Consider the following 20840-nt stretch of genomic DNA (forward strand, 5'->3'; position numbering starts at 1 on the left):
TAGAGCTCCGTGCTCCTAACACCGATGGCTGCCGGTTCGATTCCCACATGGGCCAGTGGGCTCTCAACCACAGGGTTGCCTGTTCGACTCAACTCCCATAAGGGAAGGTGGGCTCCGCCCCCTGCAACTAAGATTGAACACGGCATCTTGAGCTGAGCTGCCGCTGAGCTCCTGGATGGCTCAGTTGGTTGAAGCGCGTCCTCTCAACCACAAGGTTGCTTGTTCAACTCCCGCAAGGGATGGTGGGCTGCACCCCTGCAACTAACAATGGGAACTGGACCTAGAGCTGAGCTGTGCCCTCCACAACTAAGATTGAAAGGACAACAACTTGACTTGGGGGAAAAAAAAGTCCTGGAAATACACACTGTTCCCCAATAAAGTCTTCTTCCCCTTCCATGCCCCCCAAAAATATTAAAAAACTTTAAAAAGTCCATTTGGTGTGTGACTGTGTGTGGTGTGTTAATTTAAATACCCTTTCACCCCTAAATTCTCTAAATATGCTTTACTTAAATTTTATTTAAAAAAAAAGACCTTGTATGATGGAAATAACAGATGCACATTAAAGGGGAAAAAATGAAGAAACGGATGAAGATTAAAAAGCCTCTCAGTCCCACGATCGTAACAAAATTATTCTCTTCATAGGCTTTCCTTCCGGGCCCATTCAGAGGACTGGGGCCACTTGAGTTGTCACACTGTGTGCACAAGTTTTTGCTGGCATCTTTTTGCTCTAAGTGCACGTAAATGTTCTGACCAAATTCTAACAGAGGGCTAAGTGATGCACCCACAGTCAGGGTCCCTGTGCTGCAAAAGCACCTGCTGATGGGAACGTGGGAGAGCAGGGGACCATCAGGGCAGGGCGTTTCAATGGAGAGTCACACCATCCTGCTAACCCCCTTCTCATATCTAGTCCTGGAGGCATCTATCGTTGGCCCAGAGGCGGCACCAGCAGCTCCCTGGCTGTCCCTGGCCCAACAGGGTCCCCCAGGGCCCTGGGACTTCCTCCTGAAGGTCTAGCATGGGCGCTGGGCCATTCAGTTACGTGGTGCTTTCTCCCAATCCCAGATCCGACCATATCTTGAGGGGCCTGAGCCTTCTGGCTGTTGGGACCCTCACTGGCAGGCAACTGGAGCTGAGCCATCCCCTTCCGAAATGCCCTGAGCTGCTGGAGAAGCTGACTTTTCCCAGTACAGTCCCTGTGACACAAGAGAAGCAATCTCAGTCAATACCAAGTGCAGGCCAAACCTCCCAACGCTTCGCCACTGAGACAGGACACAAACACACAAAAGCCAAAGTGCTCCCAGAAGCAGGTCCCCTGGTTCTCGAGAGGCTAAATCGATCAGGATGGCAGCCTCTGCCCTTGCTGAGTCACAATGCAAGTCATGATGTTACAGGCTTCTGGGATGGCAGCTGTGTGACTCAACCCCAATTTTTCTTCCCTCTTCCTTCCTATAATGCCTAATCACGGATTGCCTTAGGGGAAAAGTTGTATTGGACTCTGACATTCCCAAGGGTAGGAACTCTAAGCTTTGCAGCTCCAATAATGATGGACATGGCCACAGCATGATTCTAACGGACCCCGAGACCACGGGCGGCCTCTCCACATCAGAGACCTGAGCCTTCTCTGCACTCATGTCTTAAATCACCCAAGCCTTGTATTTCTGGCTAAAACCATCACTTTCCTCCATTCCTATACTTCCTCTTCACTTTCACTGCCATCACTAATTGGGAGCAAGATCAATTGGGGAGCTCTTTTTCAGAAAGAAAATGTACTGATCCCTTCTCAGGGGCAGGATAAGGTGTCCTTAGTGATGTCTGGGGACAGCAGGCCAGGCTGAGACGATGTTGGCCCCAGGGGGCTCCCAAGGGTTCGCTCCCCACCTCCCAGACCACCTCCCCCCACCCTCACGTGCTGGCCCTATGGGTACAAGACATAGCGCTGAAAGCACAAATGTTAAGTGTGCCCTGCCAAGGGCTTGTGTGGAAAGCAGACAGGGAGCAGCCCCAGGCTGCAGGAGCCCATGCGGTTACCGTAGCCCTCCTGGGCCCTGCTGGTCTGTCACAGCCACTGTCCCCGCTTCCTCAGCCTCCTCGCTGTCAGAGGAGCTGGAGCTGGAGCTGGGGGAGAGGAAGTGAGGGTTCGCTGGACATGCCCCAGTCCACCCAGCCAGGCCGGGTTCCCAGCAGGAACTTAGAGTGCCTGGGGCCTCCCTAGTGACCCAAGGCAGGTGGACAGGCCGGCCAAGCCAGAGCTCAGCCAGCTGAAACCAAAGGGCCACTGGGCTTCCTGCCAAGTGGTGGAGGGACGCACCCCAGGGCGATGTACCCCATCTAGATGTTTGCTTAGGCCTCCGCCCGAGCAAGACTGCTGTCTGGCCCTGGCCCTGCAGGGAGAGCCTGCTAATGGAACCAAGTGGGGCTGTTGGCCAGGCTCAGCTCCCGGCTAAGAGCACTTCTCAAATGCATGGTGCTCCCAGGACTCGCCCACGCCTGAGTCTCTAGGCCAATGTGGCATCTGCCAAGCAGTGGGGTTGCTTCAGGGCTGTCACCGCTCCCCGTACCTTTCCAATGGCCCCTGGTCTGATGGCTCCGCGGGCCTCAGGTCGATGAAGGTGGTGGGAGGCTCCGCTGGGCTCCTTAGCCAATAGTGGCCCAGCTCAGCCTGGAAGCCCAGCTCCGTCAAAGCACATCTGAGATGAACAGAGCAAGGGGGCTGAATCACTTCTCAGTGATTGTAAGTGACCCGTGCTGGGCTCATGGCTGCCACCGACTGAGCTCCCGCTGTCTGTGGGCCTCCGAGGTTGGCCCTATCAATGCATCTGCTCTTTTTTTCTTCAAAACAACCCTCACGATTTAGGTCTGCACCGTCCAATTGAACTTTCCAGGATGACTAAAATGTCCTATATCTGCACTTCCCTCATGGTAGCCATTTGCCACAAGTAGCTATTTAAATGTACATTTAAGCTAAATTAAATTAATACAATAAAATTAAAAATTCAGTTCCTCAGTTGCACTAGCCACTTTTCAAGGGTTCAGTAGCCACACATAGCCAGTGGCTACGACTGGACAGTGCAGGTCTAGACATTTCTGATGGACAATTTGTGTTGCCAGGAACAGAGGCCACTCCAAATAGCTTAAGCAAAAAGGGAATTCATTGGCTCTCAGATTCCTAAAAAGAGTGGAATAACCAAAGTGTGGGAAGGGCAGGATTCAGCTGGGCCTTAAGGAGCCCCAGAGCCCTGTCCCCACTTCTGTCCCCACAGCTTCAGTCTTTTTTACCACAGCTGGCCTTTCTCTGCCCTCCCACCCCTACCCAGAAACACAGAGAGTGGAAATTCCCAGGGAAAGGCTCTGATTGGCCGGGCTGGAGTCAGATGCCCAGGGCTGGCCCAATCAACAGTGACCAGAGGGCCAGAGCCCTACTCCTGGGGAGGCCATGTGGATGGTGAAGGGAGGAGGGTTCCCGTGGGGTGGGGGAAAGAGCAGGTGCTTTGGGGCTTAAGTCCCAGCTCTGCCACCTATGGCCTGGGCAAGTCAACCTCTCTGAGCCTCAGTTTTTCCATCTATAAAATGAAGACAACCGTAGCACCTACCTGATCAGATTCTTGAGATGAAATTAGAAATACAGGTCAAGCGCCCCACCCACAGTAGGCCTAATAAACGCTGCAAAGCCATGGGCCTGGTCTAGAGAGGACAGGGCCATGGCTGGCAAGAAGTCCCACCTGCTCCCAGCCTCTTGCTGCTTGGTGTCCTGGGGCGTGTCTGCAGGCACCTTCCAGGCAGAGGAAGAGGCCCCGGACCGCGTGGCACAGAGGCGGGTGAGCCGTTCCATGAGCCTGTCCTGGGCGCTCTGCTTGGCGTGATCTGATGGGAGAGCAGGGGAGACTGCTCAGTAGGGACGCAGTCCCTGGTTGGCCTGACCCCCTCCCCGCACCCCACCCCTGCAATTCCCTCCCTCCCCTCGGCATGGCTGGGAGCGGTATCTTTATGAGTAGGGAGCTGTGTTCGAGCCTCATGAAGTAGGGCTGCCTTCTTAATAACAGTTTATCCTACTTCCTCACCCCCAAGTTTCACTTGTCAGAGGGAACCGTAAGTAACAGTCTGTGTGTTCACTGTTTTAAAAATATCAACGGGATCATCCTCTAGATTTTTTTCGCTGAATATATTATGTCTTTCCACATTAGTGCGTATATAGATTCTCCCATTGAGCTGTGGTGTTCTGTGCTGTCACTGAGTTATCTAGACTCCTACTGAGTACTGAATATGGGTCATTTCCAATTTTCCACAGTTGTAAACATTGCTGCAACAGGTATGAACAGCCCTGAATACACATCTTACCCACCTGGGTGAGTGTGTGTTAGGACAGAGTTTTTAGACGTGGAATAGCTTAATCAAAGGCTTATATGCTTTTACAATAGAAAACAGGTTCTGCCACATTGCCAGTCCAAAAAGGGGGGTACCAATGACAGCCCCCCATCCCTGTCCCACCTTATAGGAGGGTGGGTTTCTCCACATCCTGCTACCAGGGGTTAAATTACAAACAAATGAAACCCTGTTGAAAACAGCCTGGCGCTGTCAGGCCCAGAGGCAGCTTCACTTGGGAGGCCCTTTTTGGGACAGGCTGGAAGGGGACGAGGCAGCTGTTGTTTTAGATACAGCATTGCCCAGAGCAAGGCCACAAGTATAATGACTGGGAGGCAGTGGAAGCAGGATTGTGCTCAGAAGCACAAAAGGCAGGATTACTTTGCTCCCAGAAAGAAAGAGAGGGAGGCCTGAGAAGGTGGGGAGGAGGAAAAGGTGAGGGTAGAAGACAGGAACCATGTCAAGAGGGTTCCCTCTCATGTCCCCAGGGCCTGGTTCATACCCAGCACATGGCAGCCAGTCATATAGATAATGAATGAGGGAGGGAGGGAGGGAGGGAATGAGTGAATGAATGAATGAGTGAATGAATGAAGTCTTTCAAGGGCTGGGTCTGAATGTTCAGGACAGTGAGGGCCGAGCAGCAGGGAGTACATGGTGGGTGGCAGGGCTGACAGTGCCCAGCCCACGGCCCTATTATACTGAGAGGCTCTGGAAGGAGCTGCTTATGTGGATGCACTTAAGCCCTGGCGGTCAAAGTCAGACCTCGGCACTGGAGGCGGTCAGCTGCCCACCACACTGTTCCAGGTGCTCGACCTCCCGGGTTGTCTTCGTTGTCTTGTCCTGCCAGACTCTGAAGGATGTGATCCAAATCCCGCTCTTCAAGGTGCTGAAATGATGAAAGTGGTGATCACCAGGCTGCTGCAGGGTCCGGAGGCACAGCTGCTGTGACCAGCGGAGGCTGTCGTGGGGTAGGAGTCAGGGTTCGCAGAAGGGCTTGCTCACCCACCCTGAGTGGGTTGCAGAATTAACCACCCGGGGTCTGCACCTCCTTCCTTTGCCTTTTTTGGGACAATACTTGTTTCTGGCACAAAGGCATTGTTTGACCTGGAGGAAATTTAGGGTCATTTTAAAGCTGTTCAGGTTCATGCAGATTTAAAATATTGGGAGGTTAAAAAGTTTTGCTTTTGTAAGAAACAGGTTGTTCTAGGCTGGTGCTGAAAACTGGAGGACTTACAAGAGAGTGCTATGTGGGCAGAGTGGCTGTATGTAGAGGAGGGAAGTTCATCAGGAATTAACGTTTCTTATGTATGACCTTGCAGCTCCTTGCAGCCCTGTCGGTGAGTGAAAATACAGGTGTTTAGGGGCAAACAGAAAGAATGGAATTGTTACTGGGAAAATGACATTGAAACCTTGATTCTTGTCTTCTTGAAGGAAAGACTTCAATCAAGAGACAGAATTTTGTGCAGAATAAAACAGCCAGAAATTTATTAGTACAAGAAAGTGCACTCCGAGATATGGAGTCTGCTGACCCCAGAGAGGGAAGCAGCCTCGCCTTGTATTGCATGAAGGCTTTTATTTCTGTGGGTAGAACTGCCTCCCCTCTCCCTTCTCTTATCTCTCTTTCTTCCCGGGGGTGGGGGTGGGGGGGTGCCTAGTCCTCTGGTCTGGCATTTAGCAATGCATTTCTTTGATTTAGGGGCATGTGTAAACACACCCCTTTGATTTAGGGGCATGTGTAAACACATCCCTTTGGGGGGGGTGAAAACCTGGAATCCTGTTGGGCTAGTAAGGTACTAGTGGTGCTGACAAACAGGATTTGTTGATAAGCAGGATTCTCTCTTATCAATACATTTCTTTGATTTAGGAGCATGGGTAAACACACCTCTTTGAGGTATGTGAAAACCTGGAATCCTGCTGGGCAGCTGCAAGGGGGTCTTGACCCAAGTAGGAGCTGCAGCAAGGGGCTTTCTTTTTTTATTTTAGTAAGGGGTTTTCTAAACAGAGCTAAATTTCTCCTCCTGTTCATTTCTGTCTATCTACCCTAATCAGAATTGATAAGAATGGAATTGGTGAAAATGACCTCCATGTACACCTTGACGCCAGTTTTCTCTAAATTGTTAAGAAAATTATCCAGGTGGGGGGTGGGAGATGAGGGCAAGGGGGATCAAATATATGGTGATGGAAGGAGAACTGACTCTGCGTGCTGAAGACACAATGAGATTTATAGATGATGTAATACAGATTTGTACACCTGAAATCTATGTAATTTTACTAACAATTGTCACCCCAATAAATTTTAAAAATAAATAAATAAATAAGAAAAAAAGGAAATTATCCAAAATTTATAAATAAGGCAAAAAAAGAGAATTATATGACCTTTCAAGGTCATGCTGGAGCTTTTCTAACAAAGCCCATCTTTCTAGGGGAGGTCGGTTTGCACAACGCAGGAGGGCCCACCTGTTTTACAACTTTGTAAACCTGAGAAGGTGCAATGGTTTTCTTTTCCATCCAGAAGAGATGATACCCCCACAGGGAATAGTTCTGTGGCCCTGGAGGACGGGGACAGGTTTTGCACCCAATGTAGCAATTTTATCTTGGCTCATTTCTTTTTCCCCAGTGTCTTACAAAATCCTAGTTTCTCATAATCTCTTTGAACCGGTTTTATCATCATGCTGGTTCCCTCATTCATAAGCTAAACCCAACATTAACAGGAGCTCACTACTTGTATGAGAACCGGGGCTTCAACGTTTTGAGAATTTTGCTTTGACAGAGTCTGTTCTCTACCTTATATATAGTTGTTTGTCTTTATAAACATGCTTGAGATTAGCACTTTTTTTTGTTTGAAGGTTAGCGTCTCCTTGCTGTTCCTTGTTCATGCTAACTACCTGAGGATGGTCTGTCTGCCAGGACTACACAACCACTGAGACAGGTATGACGGGCTGTCTGCTGGTGGAGCGGGGACCATGGGCCTAAGGTCAATGCCGCACACTGAATGTCTGTGCCCCTGCCTACGTTACCTGTTGGAATCCTAACCCGCAATGTGATGGGTTTGCAGGTGGTGCCTTTGGCAGGTGATTAGCTCATAGGGGGAGCCTCATGAATGGAACTTGCACAAGAGCCCTTATAAAAGGGGCCCCACAGAGTCTCCAACCCCTTCCACTGAATAAGGACACAATGAGAGGAGGGTGGGCCCTCACCAGACACTGAATGTGCCAGCACCTTAATCTTGGACTTCCAGCCTCCAGAACTGCGAGAAACGAATTTGTTTTTCAGCCTCCCAGTCTGTGGGATTTTGTTACAGCAGGACCCACTAGTGGGCCAGGTTTCAAGTTGGCCTGGAGAGGACCAGCCAGGGACCACGTGTAGGGCATGTGCCAAGGACCTGAAGGGAAGAGGAACCACCCACCTGGAGGGAGAGCAGGGCCACGCCTTCCCGGGGCCCCTGTGGTGGTGTTCCTGGTCTTGGACGTGCTGCTGCAGCTTCACAGGGCGTCTTCTTCACTGGACTTTGGTCACTGCAGACGGGGTTCCGGGCACCCCAGGTGACTTTATGGAGTAGGTCTCTCTCGATCATCTTCCTTCTCTCTTTCCGGAGGGCTCTCCGGTTTGCAGAGTCTGAGCCCTGCAGAGTCCGGGAGGCAGCACTTGGGGTCTCCGTCCGTAGGTCTCCTTCCTGGGGACAAAGCGTGGCCTCTCCCTGTGGCTCCCAGGGAGGACATGGGCATCTTTTGGTGTTGAAGGACATGCCCCCAAGGTCACCTTCCTGACACGTGGGCGCCTCCTTAGGCGCCCTAAGAAGAGAGCTGCTCTCACCACCGCTCCCCAAGTTCTGGCCAGGGTCCCTTCCTTCCTTTATCCTTGCAGTCCCTTCACCCCAGGCTTCTGCTGCGAACTCCACAGGCACTGCCAGTGGCTGCCAAGAAAACAGGTGTCCTGGGTTAGCAGCCTCAAAAACATCCTTCAAGGGAAGGTTTTTTTAGTGTGCTAAAATATGTATATAACATACACTTTGCCATGTTAACCATTTGTACATGGATATTCATAATGCTGTGTACCTATCACCACCGTCCATTTGCAAAGCTCTTTCATCCCCCAAACAGAAACTCTGTACCTCTCCCTACCCCCAACCCCTGGGAAACTCTAATCTATTTTCCGTCTCTCTGACTTGCCTTTTCTAGATGTTTCCCAGAAGTGGAACCATATACTATCTGTCCTTTTGTGCCCTTTCACTTAGCTCTGCGTTTCCAGGGTTCATCACGTGTCAGTACTTCATTCCTTTTTGTGGAGTGAATAATATTCCACTGTATGGCCAGACCACATTTTGTTTACCCACTTTGTTTGTGGGTGGACACTTTGGTTGCTTCTACCTTTTAGTTGCCGTGAGTCAGCCATACAGTTATTATGGGGGGAACACGATGGAACCCAGGCCCTCTGACTCCAGAGCAAGCTCATGGCTCTACCCCAAAGAGTTGGTACAGACTTTGCCTTCTTGGATTACAAAAAAAAAAGAGTCATCCAGAAGAATTGTGGAAATGAAGAAAACAAAATAAAGTCATCATTCTGCCTGAAGTAACCAGGGGTCTTGGCAGCCCTGATTGGGGGTCTTTCAGACATACTTCTAGGCATGGCTGAGTGAGTGGGTGACTTCTGTCCCAGTGATGGGGAGGGGACACGCCCTGGCTCTGTAAGATGACTCTGTGTTAGTGCTAGCACTGAGCACTGAGTATGGCTGGGGGTCAAGATGAATAGCAGGGGCAAAATCAGACAGAAAATAAGCCCCCGCCCCTGGTCCCACATGTGCTGGGCTCCTGGAGAGTGCTGTGTACCAGGCGGGTAGACATTTGGTGTCTGACCTCCTTGGGTTGTACCTGGAGAAAGGCCTAGGTGTGCAGAGATGCTGGACCAGGGGTTTTAACCTCTGACTCATAGTGCTGTTAAGAGGCCAATGAGAGCCATGGACGCCCGCTGCTATACCCCATTCTGCCCGCAGGGTCCCAGTGTCATGAGCCTGCATCCCACAGACCTCAGGAGGAGACTCGGCAGCTGCAGGGACCCAGGCCGCCTCAGGGTCTTCAGCCAGCTCCTCTGACAAGTCTGGAATCACGGCAGTTTGATTTCGCTGGAAGATGAACAGCTGCTCTTCCCCGCAGTCTGACTGTGGACAGATAAGAAAGCTTGGGAATTACTTAGCCAGGAGGGCTTTGGGCCCCGCCTACCCTTGCTCTGCCCTTCCCCACCCGGCTGCTGGGCAGCACTGTGGAATATTTGTTCTCTCCTACAGGGCCTTGCCCTGCACTGGTGCCCACCACTGATTTAGAAATTGGCTTTCCAGCACCACTTTGTGGAGGTGAAATGGGGCTCCCGGTTCTGCACGGACCTGCGACCCTTCAGACTTTGCATTAACAGGTGCTCAGTTAATGCCTGGTGTTGAATAACTTGGACACCGCCGAGGTGGTAGCTGCAAGAGCAGGGTCCAATCCTCTCCCTCCCCCATGACCTTCAGCCATCATTTAATGACATGGAACCTTGGTTTCTCGCTTCTAGTCACCAGCCCACCTCACAGGGATAGACGGAAGATGACAGCAAATGAAACTGAAGACGTGAAAAGGCACTGGGGTCACATTATTTACTCCCCATTAGCCTCGCCGTGCACTGGAAGCTCCCTGAAGTCCAGGAAGCTCTGTTGCATTCATCTTTGCAGGTGCCCCAGGTAGGGCCCACACCTGATGTGTTACTTCTAAAACCCTTGTCCTTTCTCTAAATGCCCAGCTCCAGCCTATGTGTTTGTCACTCATTACTGAGGAGCTCCTGCCTGACACATTGCTCAGCTTGCTCTGTCCCTATGGTCACTGTCACGCCTAATTTCTACTACGTGGAGAAGGTAGTACAGCTCATTTAAGCCTGAATTCAGAGTCATTTTTGTGACCCAACATTCTCTTAGTGAGTAGAAACTAGAAACACAATTACCATGATGGTGAGACAAAGGGTTCCTGGTCCTTGAAGAGGCTGAGTAGGCTCCTTAAATGTTTGTTGCATGAATGTATGTGATCAATAACAAAATGACTATGTATTAGACGTTCACCACGTGTCAGGCACTGTGCTCTAATGCTTAATTCTTACAATAATGTACATCACAGCTGGGATTTGAACCTCAGGCAAAGGGGAGCCTCTGTCCTTAATTCTCTTATATGATGTGCTTCTCTGTTTGTTATTGTCCTCCATAGAGCATCCTGGGGTGTTTGCCCAAATGAGAAAAATGCCAGGATATGGATGATTCCGTTAACTGTATTAGCTGAGCACCCGCTCTGGGCCAGGCCAGGCACTTTACATACAGAATCCCAAATTTGTACCGGTAATAACTATCTGTGTTTTGCAGCAAGGAAACTGAGGCTGACCCAGGTGTGGCAAATGCCCACAGGTTACATGCGTGGGGATGGGGACCCAGGTCTGCTCGATGCTGAAGCCCCTGCTATTCCTGCTCTGCTGCAGTCCTGTTCTTGACCCTGTTGGGCCAGGAGGTACCCAGGACCACCACCGAGAGTGGCTAGCATTTCAGCGCATAGTGATAAGCCCTCAGAGGAATTCTCCAGTCGTAGTCTGGGGTCACTGGTATGGCCGGGCGGATGCTGAGCACCCATAAATGTATTCAGATACCGTGATGAACGCAGAGCTGGTACGCTCCAGAGCTGCTCGTGGGTCAGCATCACGTTTGTCATGGGAAGGAAGGGCAGTCAGGGACGAGAATGTAGGAAGAAGGTGCTTGCTTACCAAGGAGGAATCGGAGTCCAGAGATGGGAGCTGCTCCCTGACAGCCTCGAGGATGGCATTCCAGGGCCCCATGTGGGAGGCCCAGGGAGAGGGGAGTGAGGGCCCCACATCTTCGTCTTGGGAGGTCATGGGGGCCCAGGCTCAGGGGAAGCTTCTCAGTGTGCCATCATTCAAGGAGCCCTGTAGAGGATGCAGGTGAAGAAACAAGGTCCAGACGCCAACGCTCAAGAGCTGGGGGCAGGGTTGCCTTTTCAAAGCATCTACCACCCTGTGGGGCACGAAAACTGACTCACAGACCTCCCACCCAGTTTCCCTTCTGGTTCTGCAGACTCCTGTTCCTGAGTACTATGCCTTGCACTGTGTGTGTGTGTGTGTGTGTGTGTGTGTGTGTAGTGAAGTATGGAATCTGCAGATCTATGCATATGATGTACGTATAAAATATAGATATATGTGTTGATATATAATAATATATGTCCATAGGTACATGATACACAGAATGACACATGTATATGATATAGATACATGTAATATATATATATATATATGTGTATATTCCATATAACATAGATACTATTATCTACATTTTATAGGCTCAGAGAAGTTATATTGTTAGTAAGTGGCAAAGAAAACTTGTAGAGGGGATTTCAAGCCACACTACCCTTTACTGCCCTCTTACAAAGAATAGATTAGAGACATTTTGGAGTTCCCAGGAGACTTTTTTTTTGGAGTCACCACTCAAATTAATCTTATACCCAGGCACTGAACCAGCTCCCCTTTTGTATCCCAGAGTCAAAACGGAAAAGGCCTGGCCCCTCAAGAGTCAAGGGGGCTTTAAGAATGTGGGATGATGGTACTTCAGAGCCAGGGCCTGGAGAATCCTTGCAGCCTGAGAGGCAGCGATGCCTATAAAATGTTAAGAGACCACTCCTGCTACCACTCTGTCAGGGCCCCTATCAGGGTAGCAGCAGAAGGAAGTGGGGGGCTTTTTGCTGCTTCTGTGCTTATGGGAGCAGGGACAGGAGCTTGATGCACCCTGAACTGGGGAAAGCAGGGTGGGGATGCGTCTGGTACATATATCGTGGTATGTTCTCTGGCTCGTAGGGCAGATCAAAGGACAGCAGAATCACGTAGGTGAAGGGCGCTACCAGAGACTCTTATTCTCTTATAAGTTATTCAGGGGGACAGCCAATAAGGGAGGGAAAGGCGTTACAGGCTCGGGGAGGAACATGTACAGTGCCTCAGAGGAGTGAAAATTGCCCAACATGTTGGGGGGGAGGTGTCAGTTGCTGGACTATGCAGTGAAAACGGACCAGCTCGTGAAGGGTCCTGAACGCCAAGCTGAGAAGCTGGGCTCATCCAGCAGAGCAGGGTTAAGCCAACTGCTACACGAACCCGCAGATCTAGTCTCTGAATCCGGATTTCCAGGTCCGTTTCTTGGCTGCAGCCCGTTAGCCCCGCCCCCTGCTCCCTCCTGCCAAGGGTGGACGGTTGTTATGACAACTAGACGCCAACCGTCTCCCTGGTCAGGCTTTTACATTCTGAAGCTCAGAAACAGGAATACCCATCGCCCGACCTTCCACGCACCCCCAGCCTATATCCCCCCCCTTCTCGCTCATCTCCTAACATTTATCTTTGCAGCTTCGGCAGGCTCGACGCCCCTCACCTCAGGCCTCCGCCTCCACCTCCCCTCCTCGCACGGTCCTGACAGGGCTATAAACAGTCTCCAGCGCGTCCTTCCGGTCGCGTTTGCCCCCTTGGGCCACAGCGCAACTACCGAGGCTGTCACCGTCTTGGGACTCCCCTCTCAGCAGAGTCGTACTTTACTGAACTGCCAACCGCTTTCCACACCCCGCCCCCCGCGCCTCTTTCGGGACTTGGCGCGTCCTTCCTATCTTGCAACAGGATTGGTTCCCCTGGCCCGTGAAGGCGGGGCAGGCGAATTCCCCCTGCTTATTGGCTGTCTCGGGTGTCGCACAGCGAGCCGGGCGAGCTGACCGGAAGGTCCGGGTGCGGGACGGGCGAATTCCTCTGCGCCGGGAGCTGCCCCGCGGACCCGCGAGCGTCCCGGCGTGCTCCGCGCCTCCCGCAACCACTTCCGGGGCGGGAGCCGAGCCTCGGGGTTCAGGCGCTTCGGAGGCGGGTGCTGAGGGGGCCCGGGAGGGCGCGGCGTAGATCGGGCCCCGCGGAGCGGAGGTAGCGTGGCGACGGCGGCCGTACGGCGGCTCGGGGCCCGTGGCACAGCGCAGGTAGGCTCCGCAGCGGCCCTGCCCCGCCTGGTGCCGGCACCTGCTGCCCACCTGTGCGGCCGGGAGCGGGGAGTCCCAGCCCTGCCTCTTGCTCGTGTTGTGAGTTTGGGTCTCCGAGCTTCCGTTCTGCAGTTGTGGGGCGGGGAGGATAAAGCCACGTGCCGTGTAGAGCTACTCGGGGGAGGCGTCCCGGGACGTCAGTGCTGTCGGTGCGCGGGTTCCGCCCGAGGGACCCTCCTAGAGCCCGAGAACGCGGGTGGACACCGGCCCCACGGAAGGCCCACGCGCAGGGGACGGGGGTGCCCTGGGGCTTTACAGCTCTCTTCCCTGTGGGCGTGCCGGTCGACCAGCAACGTCACTTTTTTTTTTAAAAGTTAAGTTCTTTTGTTTAATTTGAAAGTAATGGATACTTAGTGTTTCACAAATGGACAGAACCAAAAGGGGGAGTAAAATGTAAAGCACCCCGTCCCCTGAACTTGTCCTGGAGGTGAGTTCTGGAAGCTGTATCCAAAAGACGTTTTTACGAGTATACAAATATAATCATGTTATACGGAACAAATACCACATCGTGTAGGGTGAAAAGGAAGTAATGGTGCTTCTGTGGTCCCTTGGCATCCAGCTTCTCTGTAAGCTCCCCGAGTAGGGTCTGGTGCTGCTTGTCCCTCCGCACTCGGCAGGGGCGTCAGACATGTGAGCACCCAGTAAGAGGAGAGAGAACGTGGCCTCCATCCCAGAGGAGGCATTTGGAGAAGAGACACACCCACAGGAGGCTGGAGGGGGTTTTGAAAGGGGCTCTGAATTGACTCTCAGCTTATCTGGCTTCTTACCAGGCTCTGTGGGCCAGGACTGTTCATTCACGTTCCCACCTGTGAAGCGAGAGCTGCTTGCTCCCAGTCCCTGCCAGTGTGAAAAGCAGGGATGCCAGGAAGCAGGGCTTTGCTCTGAATTTTGTTGCCTGCAGGCCCCATCCCATGGACACATATTCTTGCAAAGGGCCCACAGATTTTTTTGTTCCCCAAATGGGTGGCTTGTTTGTTGTTTGGCCATCTTGGCTGTCACCTGGAGCTTGGAAGTTCATAGAGACGGAGGTCCTAGTGGCATCTGTGAACTGCTGTGGTACCTTTAGGCCATCTGAACAGTATGTGGCCTGTCGTTGTTTTCTTTCTCTCTCTTTTCTACACTTGCTTCCTTGTTCTTTCCCACCCAGGCTAGAATAGGAGACAAATGTCACTCCGTAACCTAAGTGTTCTGCTAGGAAGCTAGGGCCTTGGCCTTGATTGGAGTAGGAGTCCCTGAATAAAGGGTTCTCAAAATCACAGACGCTTCACCCCGGTGCTGTCCTATCTCAGGGAAAGTGTCACTCCACAAATGGATCACAACTGCCCCCCATCTCCCCCACTTTCAAGGATTGCATAGGTAGACTCCTAGTCAGTTAACATTTGCTGGTTTCTGTGCTAGGGGCTCTCAGTGTTTTTCAAAATGTATTTGTCTAAGAAATTTACATGCAATAAAATTCACTCGTTTGGTGTTCAGGTCTATGAGTTTTGATAAATGCATAGAGTCACATCCCCACCAATCAAAATGTAGAACAGGTCCATCACCCCCAAATTCTCTCTTGCTGTCCCTTTGTGGTCACCCCACCCCTAACCCCTGGTACCACTGACCTGTCCTCCAACCCTTTAGTTTTAGCTTCTCTAGAAAGACATATGAATGGAATCATACAGTAGGTAGCCTTTTGAGTCTGGCTTTTAGCACAGTGTGTTTGCGATTGGTTCATGTGTGGCGTGTGTCAGCTGTTCGTTCCTTCTGCTTGTTGCCCAGTAGCATTCCATTTTATGAATGTGCCACTTTGTTTACCCATTCTTCCATGTGTCTTTAACAGCAGCCCTTGGAGATATTATGTCCCCATTAGACAGTGAGGAGCTAGGGATCGCAGGTGTAAGTAGCAGAGCTAAATTTTGATCTAGCTCCAAGTCCAGGGTTCTTCCCCACCATCCCCAAGAGCTGATTTGGTCCACTGACGCAGCCAGCATTTCTTTACTGCCCATCCAGGAGGTTGTCAGGCCTTGAGTTCCTGGAGAATTCCCTTCCTAGAATGTGGGGCCTGAGGATCGATGAGGGAAAATATATGCACTGTAGTCTATGACTCACCATACAGGCTCCTCTTATTCTGTCTGGTGACAAGCTCACAAAGCCACACAGTATTTAATGAAAGAAAGGTGTCCAAGTCAGTCCCAGGAGTCGGCCGCATTGGGGAGCAGTCTGCTAGGATAGAGACATAGCCGCCTACTGCATGCAGGTAGGAGTGTGACTCTCCTGTTTCATCCCCTGAAACCACCAGGAAGGGAAGACCTAAGCCCTGGGCCTTACTCCACAGCGATGTCGGAGCTCAGCGATGAAGCCAGTGAACCAGAACTCCTGACCCGCAGCTTGTCCATGTGGCATGGGCTGGGTACGCAGGTCAGCCGGGAGGAGCTGGCCGTCCCCTTGGATCTCCACACAGCTGCTTCCATCGGCCAGTATGAAGTGGTGAAGGAATGTGTGCAGCGGTAAGAGATCTTGTTAAATGTTCCTTCTTAGATGCTGAGAACCGTCTCAATGGCTTCAGCTCCCACATGGGGACACCAGTAAGCTAAAAGGGACTTGCACGCAGCTGGAGACATTTAGGACACATGGCCTGGATTAACCCTGCCTTTCGGGCAGTTGTCAGTAATGAATTATGCTGGACTCTACTAAGAAAGGCAGTTTTTACTCCTAGGAAGAAAAAGTTGGTTTAAACTTTTTTCATAGGCTTGGAAACATTTCTGTCTTGAACTGGAGTAATTTTATGGTTTTCACTAATTTTAGAAATGCTCAAACAAAAATAAAGCTAGAAAGTGATGCCCTGTGGCCCTCTTTTCCTAAGGGTTTATTTTACTCCCTCGTGCCTTCCTTTCCCCTCCAGCTTCTGCCATAGAGGAGGAGGAGGCAGCAGGGTCTGTCTGCCCGTCTGGAGGACTGCCACCTGCACCAACTGCCCACGTACTGGTTTTACTAATTTTATATCTAGATTAAGTCCTCATACAACAGCAGTGGCTCGGCTGTGTCTTGTTTATAGTACCGCATGGTACCTACTGTAACTTTTGGGAAAGAATCCATCTTCTCGCCTCCACCCCCTTATGTCTGCCACACTTGGTGCTTACATTGCCATTTCTCGTCGATAACCCAGAGAAACGATCTACATCTGTACCTCCTTGTGCCTTTTCCAGTTCCTGGGGCACCAAAGCCAAGCCTCATTGAAGCCCCAGGTTTCCAGTTCTCAAGTCATAGCCATCACTTATAAATACCTGGCCAGCTGGGTGCCAGTGCGCTCTAGTGAGGGATGACCCGTCGTACGCCTGCACCAGGCGGCCTTGGGAACGGGAAGCGGGGTACGCAGGCAGCACACCCCCTCGCAGGGTCACCAAGACTCCAGTTATAACTCTGCTCCTTTGGCATTCTCGGACTTTTAAGCCTTTGGGTGTGCTGATAAAATGCACAGTCCGGAACAGCTCCACAGAGGAGAAGAGGGAAGTATTTGTGTTCTGATTGGGCTTGTGGCACTAGCTGAGCCCGAGGCTTGCTCATAGTAAGACAGGCTGGGGACCTGAGGAGTGGGAGGCTTCAGAAAGGGCGATTGGGCTGACGGGAGGTGCGAGGGCCTTAGAGATGCTTGGCTAAGGGTAAGGCTCCTCCCTCCTCATTCGGAATTGACCTCCATCAGTGAAGGTCGTGTGCTGAAGATGAACCGGTCTCCAGGCGGCTCTCCCAGCCAGCAGCTGCCACTGCGTTCTGGGGGTCAGGACCTTCTGGAATGGCTGGGTGGGCTTCCCCGAGTCCAGAGATGCTAGTGAATGGAAAGTCAGTGTGTGGTATGGCTTGTGCAAGCCTCCACAAAGCGCAGACTGTGGATCGATTGGCAGTTGTTCACTCCACTGGAGGCAAGGACTGTGGAAGAGGAGGGCTGGGAGGTCCGAACTGTGCAGTATGTTTCTGGAAGGCGGTGTTATGTCCATACCCCAACCCCAAAGTCTGGTTTGGAAACCCCACATTTTTTTTTTTCTGTGGGAAACACTTTTCTATACTTGTGATGGAAATCAGAAAGATGGGATTATTTGGTCATAGATTTTCCAAGAATGTTTGTGTAGGGTGAGGTGACAGGAGAAATCAGTTGCGGTGGGACTCTGTTGTCTGAGTCCCTTCCTCTCCCCTCTCCCCCGAGCACTAGACAGCAGACTGGTGTGTTGGTGGGAGGTCGGCAGGGCTCCAGGTCAGGGTTTCCCGACCTTGACACTGCTGACAGTCCGCACTGCCCCTGGCCTCGACGCTGGCCTGATGTGTGAGACACGCCCCACCTGTGAGCCGGCCGGGAGTGCCTAGCACTTGTTGCGTTTGTTTAGGAGAGAGCTCGATTTGAATAAGAAGAATGGTGGTGGCTGGACCCCGCTGATGTACGCCTCCTACATTGGACACGACACCATCGTGCACCTGCTCCTCGAGGCGGGAGTGAGTGTGAACGTGCCGACCCCAGAAGGGCAGACTCCACTCATGCTGGCTTCCAGCTGTGGCAACGAGAGCATCGCCTACTTTCTCCTCCAGGTGAGCTAGGACGGCACGCAGGCCCAGAACCCTGCGGGCCCCTTGGCCGCTCTGGCAGAAGTGTGAACCGCTGTAGGCCATGGTGTGTGTGCGTGTGTGATCACTTGGATTGTTTCAGCGTGGGGGCCTGCGGGGCTCCAGCCCCACGCAGGGGAGATGAGGCAGTAACGAGCACTCTGTGTTCTCTTGAAGCAAGGTGCGGAGCTAGAAATGAAGGACATTCAAGGCTGGACAGCCCTCTTCCACTGCACCAGCGCTGGGCATCAGCAGATGGTCAAGTTCCTTTTGGACAGTGGAGCGAATGCCAACGTGAGGTGAGTACCACTTCTTAAGTGGCCACAGGAGTGGGTGTGGTCACATCTTACTCTGAGGAGGACAGCTTCAGAGGCAGCTACGGGCCAGCGTCAGGGAAGCCCCTGCCTCGGTACGAGAGGCCCGCCCAGGTGCAGAAGGCCTAGGGATAATCTCGGCCTTGTCACGCCTCAGACAGTGACATTGAGTGCAGTACTTTAAGCTCTCTGAGCCTCACTTTATGCCTGAAAACGGGGATAGCAATACCTGTGTCATAGAGTTGTTAGAAGAATTAGGTGTTCTGTCATACGCCAGAGGCCTAACATAGTGAACGGCACTTAATTGACATGCGTTAAATGCTAGTTCCTTTCTCTTTATCGCCTTTTGTAGACCTCAGGTGAGGAGATACTTTGAAAACAGTCATGAGTTTTATAAGCTGCAATGGGTATTGTCTAAAGTGTGTCATGATAATAATCCCTTTTCAACACTGCATGCCCCTTGGCTGATGTCATCCATTGTGACACACACCATAGCTTTATATGCCATTAAAAAAGAAAAAAATGCTACTAATTAAAATGCAACGCACCTGTGGATCTTAAGACACAGTCTGATTTCAGAGACGTTAAAATACAGAAACGGTGTGTCTTGGCATAACTGAAACCCAGTATTCTGCTGGGTCCCTGTCTTCTAGACCAGCATGAAAGAAGTGAGGTGTAGGGGTTCTCTGAAGACAGTGCCAAGTTAACCCTTAACCAAGCGCAAAAACTAAGCATCAGGTACCTGGCGTAATAAGGACCAGGTAGATTATTAGCCCTGGTCCTTTTGGAAGGGATCCTGGATAGGATACTGAACTCAAAAGATAGGGTCTCAGTAGGTGGATGGGAGACATTAGCCTTCTGTGAGCAGGGAGTGGCAGCCGCTGCCTTTTGAAGTGAAGATGTAAGAGATGGTAGGTGCAGACAGCTATGTAGGAGGGAAGAGAGCGAGACAGTTTGTCTTTAGGACAAAAGACCAGAGCTGGGGGAGAAACCAGAAGAGTTCACGAAACTGATGTGTTGAGAACTTTTCTGCTCTCTCCCCGGTAATGTAGGGGCGACCTCTACACTTAGGGGTGGGTGACTTGGCATCAGCTTGTTTTTGTCTGCAGCGGGGAAGCGGCTCCCTGGCACTGCTTCTCTCCACGAATCATCAGACTGTGGCCTCTGTCTTGCAGGGAGCCGATATATGGATTCACGCCTTTGATGGAAGCAGCTGCTGCTGGCCATGAAATAATCGTGCAGTATTTTCTGAATCATGTAAGTGACCCTCTTTATTAGCTTTTAATTTAGTCACAGCAAGTGAGGAATCCTATCACTGAAGTATAAACTGTAATAGAATTTTCTGCTGCGTAGAAATAACTGCTCTTCATCTACTTATTCAACATATTTTCATTGAGTATCTGTTGATGCCAAGTGTTGAGTGGCGCTTAGGCATTTCGGGGTACCGTGGTGAGTAAAAATAGACGCCCATTCCTGTAAGAATGTTGGAAATACTATTATTTGAAAAGGATGGAAAATCTATTTTAAAAAGTAAATAGCACTCATTATCCCATTCCTTAAAACAATTAAATAGAGTGAGAAGGCAGAGATCTTCCTCCCTTTCACGCACACCCTGTTCCTCCCCCAGATGCCCCCTTCGTTTGACAGAGAGACACCCCAGGACTTTTCCTCTGCTTAGAAGATAGGTCTGTAGACACCGGCAAACATACTGCTTTTCGTTCTGGACAAAGTGAGGTTCTACTGTGTGTTTGCTCTGCAGCTTTTTAAACAACCACTTAATATGCCATAGCCGTCTTATACAGTATTCCATGTTCAATCCGTGTCACAATTTAATCAGTTCCTTGTCAGTAGAAATTTAGGTTTCCAGCATTTTGCAGTTATAACCAGTGCTCCAGGGAGGCTCTGTATACACAGCTTTAGCGTGCATGCAGTTGTTTCTTTGTACTGTATTTCTACAAGAGGGGTTGCTGGTGTTCACATGGTAAGTTTAATAGGGCCTAATAAAAACAATGAAAAGATGGGCAAAGCATCCGAATAGGCATTTCTCCAAAGAAAATATACTGATGGCCAATAAACGCGTGAAAAAATGCTTGACATCATTAGTTATCAGAGACATGCAAAACTACTAGCAAGTCTATAATAAACATAAGATGGACAATAACAGGAGTTGGTGAGGATGTGGAGAAAATGGAACCCCATACACTGCCAGTGGGAATGTAAGTGATGCAACCAGTCTGCCAGTTTCTCAGTTAAATACAGAGTTACCAGGTGACCCCGCAGTTCTACTCCTAGGCATATACCCAAGAGAATTGCAAACAGGTTCATGCAAAACTTAAACACAAATGCCCACAGCAGTGTTAGTCATGCTGATCAAAAGGTGGAAGCAAGCAACCTAAATGTCCATCACTGATAAATGGAAAAATAAAATGTGTTCTATATCCATGCAATGGACTATTAATCAGGCACAAAAAGGAATCAAATCTTTTCCAGATTTCTGGTGAGACTGAGCATCTTTTCATGT

The 20840-nt window shown here is 50.8% G+C and overlaps 2 protein-coding genes across 10 annotated transcripts in view; one reads left to right on the forward strand and one right to left on the reverse strand.

Moving 5' to 3' along the window:
• On the reverse strand, positions 1–13258 carry DNAAF8 (dynein axonemal assembly factor 8). Of its 3 annotated transcripts, none has more exons than XM_074322694.1 (9): positions 13123–13258; positions 11128–11307; positions 9383–9514; positions 7766–8272; positions 5122–5245; positions 3720–3861; positions 2559–2687; positions 2029–2115; positions 1–1193 (listed from the first exon to the last, which is right to left on the reverse strand). In XM_074322694.1, exons 2-9 carry the CDS (start codon positions 11254–11256, stop codon positions 920–922), a joined length of 1524 nt encoding a protein of 507 aa, XP_074178795.1. In that variant the 5' UTR covers positions 11257–11307; positions 13123–13258; the 3' UTR covers positions 1–919. The 3 variants fall into 3 exon arrangements, with proteins under 3 accessions (XP_074178795.1, XP_019612016.2, XP_074178796.1); XM_019756457.2 differs by lacking the exon at positions 13123–13258 and adding an exon at positions 12791–13034; XM_074322695.1 differs by lacking the exons at positions 2029–2115; positions 2559–2687; positions 13123–13258 and adding an exon at positions 12791–13034.
• The window catches only part of ANKS3 (ankyrin repeat and sterile alpha motif domain containing 3), a 27200-nt gene continuing 19479 nt past the window's right edge, over positions 13120–20840 (forward strand). For 5 of the 7 annotated variants that reach the window (XM_019756436.2, XM_019756437.2, XM_019756439.2 and 2 more), the window contains exons 1-5: positions 13145–13373; positions 15715–15922; positions 17792–17990; positions 18183–18304; positions 19495–19576. In XM_019756436.2, the coding sequence (XP_019611995.1) occupies positions 15753–15922; positions 17792–17990; positions 18183–18304; positions 19495–19576 (573 nt within the window). In that variant the 5' untranslated portion in view covers positions 13145–13373; positions 15715–15752. Of the gene's footprint in view, positions 13374–15714; positions 15923–17791; positions 17991–18182; positions 18305–19494; positions 19577–20840 lie in introns of those variants that run through there. The other 2 variants (XM_074322691.1, XM_019756440.2) reach the window with 2 other exon arrangements.

The sequence above is a fragment of the Rhinolophus sinicus genome, linkage group LG18 (genome assembly GCF_036562045.2).
Source record: "Rhinolophus sinicus isolate RSC01 linkage group LG18, ASM3656204v1, whole genome shotgun sequence".
Classification (NCBI taxonomy): Eukaryota; Metazoa; Chordata; class Mammalia; order Chiroptera; family Rhinolophidae; genus Rhinolophus; species Rhinolophus sinicus.